At 57.2% G+C, this 8,050-nt stretch overlaps 2 protein-coding genes across 4 annotated transcripts in view; both read left to right on the top strand.

Moving 5' to 3' along the window:
* The window catches only part of NXF1 (nuclear RNA export factor 1), an 11,885-nt gene extending 4,364 nt beyond the window's left edge, over positions 1-7,521 (top strand). For 2 of the 3 annotated variants that reach the window (XM_077759673.1, XM_077759672.1), the window contains exons 4-21: positions 377-460; positions 570-674; positions 781-861; positions 972-1,041; positions 1,194-1,282; positions 1,409-1,516; positions 1,650-1,759; positions 3,663-3,699; positions 4,021-4,089; positions 4,169-4,224; positions 4,359-4,466; positions 4,574-4,632; positions 4,744-4,859; positions 4,984-5,026; positions 5,523-5,595; positions 6,121-6,303; positions 6,982-7,042; positions 7,164-7,521. In XM_077759673.1, coding sequence (XP_077615799.1) covers positions 377-460; positions 570-674; positions 781-861; positions 972-1,041; positions 1,194-1,282; positions 1,409-1,516; positions 1,650-1,759; positions 3,663-3,699; positions 4,021-4,089; positions 4,169-4,224; positions 4,359-4,466; positions 4,574-4,632; positions 4,744-4,859; positions 4,984-5,026; positions 5,523-5,595; positions 6,121-6,303; positions 6,982-7,042; positions 7,164-7,202 — 1,491 coding nt within the window. In that variant the 3' untranslated portion in view covers positions 7,203-7,521. Of the gene's footprint in view, positions 1-376; positions 461-569; positions 675-780; positions 862-971; positions 1,042-1,193; positions 1,283-1,408; positions 1,517-1,649; positions 3,367-3,662; positions 3,700-4,020; positions 4,090-4,168; positions 4,225-4,358; positions 4,467-4,573; positions 4,633-4,743; positions 4,860-4,983; positions 5,027-5,522; positions 5,596-6,120; positions 6,304-6,981; positions 7,043-7,163 lie in introns of those variants that run through there. The other variant, XR_013334063.1, reaches the window with a different exon arrangement.
* Positions 7,522-7,719: 198 nt separating this feature from the next.
* Positions 7,720-8,050, top strand: part of TMEM223 (transmembrane protein 223) — a 1,475-nt gene continuing 1,144 nt past the window's right edge. Inside the window, exon 1 of the mRNA XM_077759671.1 lies at positions 7,720-8,050. Coding sequence (XP_077615797.1) covers positions 7,737-8,050 — 314 coding nt within the window. The 5' untranslated portion in view covers positions 7,720-7,736.

Raw genomic sequence — 8,050 nt, 5'->3', positions numbered from 1 at the left:
GAGGGACACCATCTAAAGGGAAACAGGAATAAAGGGAGATGGAATAATTCCACTGAATGTCTCCGTTTGGCTCAAGCCGAGTGTGGGGCTTGGGGTCCCTTAAGTTCCCTTAAGTGAAACCGTGACCTTAACCGAAATCAAGAGCCGGACGCTTATTCGACTGAGCCACCCATGCGTCCCGAGAAATACTGAGTTTAAATGGACAGAAAGGAGGGCAAGGAATCCATATCTGGCTTGAGTTAAAAACAACAAAACCCTTTAACTGGCCCTTTCTTTAGAAAACCTTGTGAAAGACGGTGGAGGGTGCGAAAGGAGTGGACTGGGGCTGCTGGTCAGTCTTCATTCCAGCTTGTTTCCTTCTCTTTCTCTCGTCTAGATTCCTTATGGCAGAAAATACGACAAGTCATGGCTCCTGAGTGTGATTCAGAGCAAGTGCAGTGTCCCTTTCACCCCCATTGAGGTGAGATAAGGCCCTCGCGGCTGGCTGGGCATCAAGGAAGGCGAGGGGCCAGCTGGACCGGGGACCCTGGGCTCCCGAGTCTCATGCTCTTATTTTCCTCTCTGTGCAGTTTCACTATGAAAACACACGGGCGCAGTTTTTTGTTGAGGATGCCAGTACCGCCTCTGCGTTGAAGGCCGTCAACTATAAGATTTTGGATCAGGAAAACCGAAGGGTGTGTGTAAAGGGGCCTGGCGTGGCTGGGGGTGGGGCTTGGCCCTGCGGCTTCGGCTTCCCTGGCTTCCCTGGAATTCACCCAGCCATCTGTGTCTTCCCTGCAGATCTCAATCATCATCAACTCTTCCGTCCCGCCCCATTCTGTACAGAATGAACTGAAGCCGGAACAAGTAGAGCAGCTAAAGGTGAGGCAGGCTCGCGTCCTGTTTCCCTCCAGTCCTCCCAGTTCCCACGCGCCCTCCCTGCCCCCACACACAGCCCCAGTGACCACCGGCCCATTCTCCTTCCCCCATAGCTGATCATGAGCAAACGATATGACGGCTCCCAGCAAACGCTTGACCTGAAGGGCCTCCGCTCAGACCCAGGTATGGCTGACAGCTGTCCCTCCTCTCAGAGGGGTGGGCATGGAGGAGGAGGGAATCTGCCAGGCGGGCACGGTCTGAGATTGGTTTAGTACTAACTCTGACCCGGGAAAGACCTCTCAGCCTCGCCTTTCTTTTTTTTCTGTTTCCTGAAGACTTGGTGGCACAGAACATTGATGTTGTCCTGAACCGCAGGAGCTGTATGGCGGCCACCCTGCGGATCATTGAGGAGAACATCCCCGAGGTGAGGCCCAGGTCCCGTCTTGTGATGGGGGAGGCAGGGTAGGATAGGTGGGATGGGGCTGGGAGACGGATGCGTCTCTGAACCCTCTGTTGGTGGCGCTTCCTCTAAACGTTCCTCTGCCCGCAGCTGTTGTCCTTGAACTTGAGCAACAACAGGTTATACAGGCTGGATGACATGTCCAGCCTTGTGCAGAAAGCGCCCAACCTGAAGATCCTCAACCTCTCTGGAAACGAGGTGAGACAGGAGAGCCCGGGTGTGGGCCGGGGAGAAGCAGGGGGCGCTCCGGGAGGGCGTTTCGGAGCTGGGGCTCTCGCCGCCTCTCCTCACCCGGGGCCTCCCGCCCGCTTTCCGCGCCTCGTCTCTGCAGTTGAAGTCCGAGAGGGAGCTGGACAAGGTAAAAGGGCTGAAGCTGGAAGAGCTGTGGCTCGACGGAAACCCACTGTGCGACACCTTCCGAGACCAGTCCACCTACATCAGGTCAGTTGTGCCCTCTGCCTCCCCTCCTGGGGACCTTCACCCCCTGGGAGGCTGAGCTAATGCACCCTGACCAGCGCCCGTCTGCAGGAGCTGTGCAGCCCTGAGCTGGAGCCGCCTGTCCTTTGGGAGGATCACGTGCTCCTCCCTTCGTCTGTCCGTGTGTCCCAGCTTGGCCCCGAGGTCTCCTCTCCTTCCTTCTCACCTGACTGCCTGTCCGCTGTCCTGTGGTCTTGCCTCTTCCTTCCTGAACACTGCCTTTTCTAGAATCTCCCTACCCTACTGTTCCAGGAAGGGCATCTCCCATTTTCTACCACGACCAGGGGGTGGCTTGCATACGCCCCCCCATATGTGGAGCTGCCGTGACGGGCCATGAGCCCAGTGTCCCTGGGCTGAGAAAGCCCTCCCTCCTGGGACTTCCTGTCGATGGGCCTTCCCTTCTTTGTCTCGCGACGGCCCCTCTTGGCATTTTGCCAAGAGGGAGTCTCCTCTCCCGATCCACATGCCCAGGGCTGTTGCCCGGGCTTCCCCACCCATGCTGAGGTGGAGGCCTCCTTGGAGCTGGTGCCATGCAGTCTGTCTGTCCTGCCCGGAGCTGTGAGCTGGGCCCTCCCTGGAGAAGATACCTGGGTTCCCCAAGCCGTGTGATCAGAGCCGGGGCCCCGCCAGCAGGCGAGGGTGTCCCAAGGCAGGTGCTGGGCGTGGAGGCCACGGGGGCAATGGCTACCAAGGAGACAGAGAAGTGACCCTCTCGGGGGCGCCGCCCCGCCCTCACTCACACACCTCACGTCACCCTGCTTGGCCCCGGAGGATGGCTGGTTAGCCAGAGACGGGTAAGATTCCTCAGGGAAGGAACAACCTAAGACAGGCACAGTCGCAGAGGGGCCATCAGGAGAGAACTTGGGGGCCAACAGAGGTGGGGCACAGACCCTCACCCCCCCAACTCTGCAGGGGCCTGAACCCTCACCCCTTCTGAGGGAGGTCTCCCGCCCCCATGGCTGCTTCACTTCCCACGCCCAGCTCAGATCGGGACCCAGGTAGCCGACAGAGACCTGGCCGACAGCAACTGCCGTCTCACTGCAGCAAGGATTTGTTTTCCGTTTCTACCTTGGACCACAGGGAAAGGGGCAGCTGAAGGAAAAGGCCGTGTTGGGTGTCTTCTTCCCTGTTTCCTTCCTCGTTCTTCTAAATGCCTCCTTGCCTGAAAGTTCTTTCGCCTTTTCTTTGCTTTCTCTTTCTTTTCTCTCTCTCTCTGCTCCTCTCCGTCTCCCCCATCTCTCTCTTGCCCTGGCCCCATCCTGCCTTCTCTCTCTTTTTTTTTCTTTTCTTTTCTTTTTTCATTCCCCTTTCCTTTCCTTTCCTTTCCTTTCCTTTCCTTTCCTTGTTTCTCTTTTCCTTTCTTCTCCTTTTTCTTCCTTTCCTCTCCTCTTCCTTCGCCTCCCCTCTTCCGAAACCCCGCCTTGCTCATCTCCCTGCCCCAACATCCTGTGCCATCCCTGTGGTGTGTTCTGGTCTTGGCCACGGCCAGACGGGGCAGAACTGATGGATACCTGTTGAGGCAGCGGAGCCCCTGGGCTCCCACCCCATTCCCTCCTCCCGGGGCTGCACAGGTGAGTAGGTGGAAGGTAAGGGGGGCAGGGCGGGGAAGGACGTCCTGGCTTAAAGCCCGGGCTGGGAGCGCTGCTCTCGTGGCGCTCGGATCAGGCAGAAAGAAGAGGGTCGGCCTTCACGGCAGTTGTTTCTGGGTGCCCCGGGTGAGGTGGGGAGTGGGGCCTCTCTCTCAGGAGCTCAGAGGCTGGCGGGGAGTGAGGATGGGAGGGACTGTCCCCGGTATATGTGCTCCTAGAGCAGCTCAGGAGGCACGGTAGCTCTGAAGCATCACTCACTTCTGTCCCGTTTTTGACAGCGCCATTCGCGAACGATTTCCCAAATTATTACGCCTGGTAAGTCCACAGCTTTTTCCGTTCTTTTTCTCGTGAGCATGGCCTCTCCCACCCAGAAGGTCTTGCTTAATGTGTGTGTGTGTGTGTGTGTGTGTGGCACCATTAATTTGGAGACACGGAGCCCTTGGAGGATCTGGCAAAGGCTATAATCTTTCTCCCCAGAGAAATGCCTATAGACAAATGTCGCACCATCACAGTTACTGGGACCCTTTCCGGGTCTCTGGCCTCTGACCCCTCCCTCCCTCTTAGTTCTCCCATCTAATTACCCATCAGCCTTGTTTCCCTCTGGTTATGCTGTCACCTTCCACTTCCTTCCTGCAGGATGGCCATGAGTTACCCCCCCCGATTGCCTTTGATGTTGAAGCCCCCACGACGTTGCCGCCCTGCAAGGTAAGAAGGGGGGCAGAGTTAGAACTCGTGCGGGGAGGAGAGTCCCAGTTACGGGGTCCTGATGCCTGTTTGTTCCCAGGGAAGCTATTTCGGAACGGAGACGCTGAAGAACCTGGTCCTGCACTTCCTGCAGCAGTGAGTACTGCCCAAGGCCCCCGAGGCTGGGGAGAGGCGGCCCAGCCCCCGCGCCCGCTCACTCGCCGCCACTGCCGCGGCCCTTTACGGGTCTCGAGCGGGGAGCTCAGATTCCCCTCGTGTGTTTCCCGCAGGTACTACGCGGTGTACGACTCTGGAGACCGGCAGCGGCTCCTGGACGCCTACCATGACGGGGCCTGCTGCTCCCTCAGCATTCCTTTCACCCCCCAGAACCCTGCCCGGTGAGTGGCCCTGCCCGGGACCAGCATTTCCCGGCACATGCGGGCTAGCACCTGCCGGCACCCGTCCTGCTCTGACCCACCGCCTCCTTTTCTGCTTATCCCCCTAGAAGCAACCTGGCCGAGTACTTCAAGGACAGCAGGAATGTGAAGAAGCTCAAAGACCCCAGTAAGCGTGTGACGCGAGCTAAAGGCCTGGGAAAGGGGGGTGGGAAGGAATCGGTCATGGTGCTTAGGAGTGTGTGGCAGCCCCTGACCTCGGGTTCTCCGCTCCCCACAGCCCTGCGGTTCCGCCTGCTGAAGCACACGCGTCTCAACGTCGTTGCCTTCCTCAATGAGTTGCCCAAAACTCAGCATGACGTCAACTCCTTCGTGGTCGACATAAGCGCCCAGACGGTAAGTACCCGTTTCTTCCCTGGTGGAAGCTGGGACTTAGGGGAGGAAGGGGCAGTTACGAGGCCCGGGGAACTCAGGCTCCGGCTGGGGGCCCACATGGTCACTGACACTTCTTCTCTTTTAGACCACGTTGCTGTGTTTTTCCGTCAATGGGGTCTTCAAGGAAGGTGAGACTCTCCGTGGGGGCTGGAGTTTGCAGAGTGGGCCCTCCTGCAGCTAGATTTTCTTTTCCCTGCACTCTCGGCCTCTCAGCTACCTTCCTCTCCTTCCCTGACCTCCTCCCCTTCTGCTCCCAAGCCGTCTTCATGAGGCCTACCTACCCTCTCCACCTGTCTTTCCTGTCCGGGATATGGGACAAGCCAGATTCTTTATTTGTGAAAAGGGGTTAGTAACAGCCATCTCCTAGCGGTGCTGTGGGAGGTAAATGAAGTGCTTGAAGCAGGACCCAGCCCACCAGCACTCTGGGGGGGGAGGGGGGCTGATGGGTGATTATCGTCCTCCCTGGCCTGACACTCTTCACCTCTGCTCCCCCATATGCACGCTGTCATCCGTCTGGTCTACTTCAGGTCGTTTTCTATCAAGACAGACCATGATCGGAGAGGCTTTCTGTAAACACAAAGCATGGCTGATTCTAAGGGGTCATTGCTGTTGTTAACATTACAGTGGATGGAAAATCTCGGGATTCTTTGCGAGCCTTCACCAGGACATTTGTCGCCGTTCCTGCCAGCAATTCAGGGTAAGTGTCTGGCTTACCCCGTGGGGTCCCAGTCCCAGGCCACGGCCAGCATATGGGAATTGGGGGACGTGAGGATGGGGGAGCGAGTCCTCAGGCTGTTTTCAGACTTTGAGAAAGGCCGGCGGGGAATCAGGAGGAGGCTCTCACAGTGGTGGTGAGCTCGGCTCCAGAGCCGCACAGATTTTACATTCTGGCCTCGCCGCTTCTAGCTAAGGGCAAGTTTCCTCGTCTCGAAACTACTGTGTTTACTTCCTTGGCCTGTTGTGAAGATAAATGGGGATAAGAACCCCATCCTGAGTTGGGGGAGAATGTGTAATTCGAGTGTGTTTGGTAGAGAACCCCATACATGGGTTGTACGGGAAGGGGCGTGAGTGACAAAATGTAATGACCAAGAGTGGGGAGGGGTACTTTGTGGATATTGAAAGACTGTCGGGTGTAAGAGTGTCAAGTATGAGTACAGGAGTAAAGTTGGGAAGATGAGGTGGTCTGCTTGTCCAGCTGTCTAAAGTGCTTTTTGTCCCGCAGGCTGTGCATCGTAAATGACGAGCTGTTTGTGCGGAATGCCAGCCCTGATGAGATTCAGAGAGCCTTCGCCATGCCTGCACCCACCCCTTCCTCCAGCCCAGTGCCCACCCTCTCCCCAGAGCAGCAGGAGATGCTGCAGGCGTTCTCCACCCAGTCTGGCATGAACCTCGAGTGGTCCCAGAAGTGAGTGCTGCACACGTGTAGTAGTGGGGGTAAACGGAGGTAGGGAGGGTAGAGAATAATGAGTGCTCGTAAAATTTTAAAAATCAGAACTTATCAATGTGGTCCATAAAAAAATTTGGCCTGTGCATAAATCAGCATCACAGAATTTAAAGCCCAAATGAAGTGTCTTTATATTTACCGTTTCGCAACTTACCTTTTTTGCTTATCCCTTGAATCTTTCTCTATCACTACATACATTTTTTATATGGATTTTTAATGTTTATTTTTGAGAGAGCAAAAGAGATGGAGCACGAGCAGGGGAGGGGCAGAGAGAGGAGACACAGAATCTGAAGCAGGCTCCAGGCCCTGACCGGATAGAAGCCTCAGACACACCTTGAGATCATGACCTGAGCTGAAGTCAGAAGTGTAACCACTGAGCCACCGCGGTGCACTCCCCATTGCTATAAAAATGCCCTTAGTCCTCTTGACAGCTACTTAGTAATCCTTTGTATCCAGTAGGCCATTGGTAGACATTTGGATTGTTACAAGTTTGTCATTTGTATACATGGTGCAAGAATGTATATAGTTGTTGGCACAGACTGGCAAGTGTTTCTGTACAGTGGGTTTGGAAGTGGCACCAGTGAGCAGGGTGAGCGCATTTTGGTTCTACCGAAGGTACCTGTTCTTCCCCCGCTGCAGGTGTCTCCAGGACAACAACTGGGACTACACCCGATCCGCCCAGGCCTTTACTCACCTGAAGGTAAGTTTGGGGGAATTCAGTGGCAAAAAGGCCAGCAAAAATCTCTGGGCCTTCAAGAGGATCAAGCAAGCAGGGGGTGGGTGAAGGGGCTGGCTCTGCTGACCTTCTCTTTTTCCCTAAGGCCAAGGGCGAGATCCCAGAAGTGGCGTTCATGAAGTGATCCCTGGTCGTGCCCCAGAAGAAGCCGCCTGTAAAATAGCCCTTGGTTATGGATGTCTCATCATGGCTGTCGTTTCCTCCTCTCTGGCCCTGACTGAGGCCACCCTGTGACTGTGACCGAAGAGGAAGGGCTGCCGATCCCTCTCCTCACCTGCCTTCTGGGAGACTTCTGGAAGACGTCTGGAAGATTGAGCCTCACTGGTGCCAGGAAGCCAAAGCTTACTTTGTAGAACTGACACTAAACTACCGAAGGACTTAGGTGCTCTGTGTACTTAACCCCAGGACCCTCCTTACTTTTTAAGATAAAGAGTGATATTGTATGTGGTGTCCCGGTGTGCTAGATTGTTTTTGCCCCGCCCCTGCCGGGGAGGGGGGGCGCGGGGGCGGAGCCGGGCAGGCAGCCCACCCTCCTCGTCCTCCCCTTCCCGCCTCCGGGGGCTGGACCCTGGCTGCGAACGGCTGAGCGCTGGCGGGGGGGGGGGAGGCGGGGCCTGCCGGCCGGAAGTCCCACCCCAGAAGCAGCGCTGCCGGGGACATGGCGGCGCTCGGACGGCGGTGGCCGCTGCGGCCGCTCCTCGCGCTGCGGCCATTGCCCGCGCGCCGGTCCTTGCACGACGCGGCCCCGCCACGGGATGTGCTGCTCTTCGAGCACGAACGGGGCCGCTTCTTCGCCGTCCTCGGGCTGTTCTGCGCGGGCCAGGGCGTCTTCTGGGCCTCCCTGGCCGTGGCAGCCTTGGCCAGACCCCCGGCCCGGGCGCTGCCTCCGGACGCCGAGTTCCCGCACAGCGGCCGCTCGGACCTGCGCTCCACGCTCTGGCGCTGCGGCTTGGCGCTCGGCTGCGGCGCCCT

The sequence above is a fragment of the Crocuta crocuta genome, unplaced genomic scaffold (assembly GCF_008692635.1).
Source record: "Crocuta crocuta isolate KB4526 unplaced genomic scaffold, BGI_CrCroc_1.0 scaffold53, whole genome shotgun sequence".
NCBI classification, from domain to species: domain Eukaryota; kingdom Metazoa; phylum Chordata; class Mammalia; order Carnivora; family Hyaenidae; genus Crocuta; species Crocuta crocuta.
Note: the sequence above shows the minus strand (reverse complement) of the source record. Positions and strands in the feature narration are given on the sequence as shown.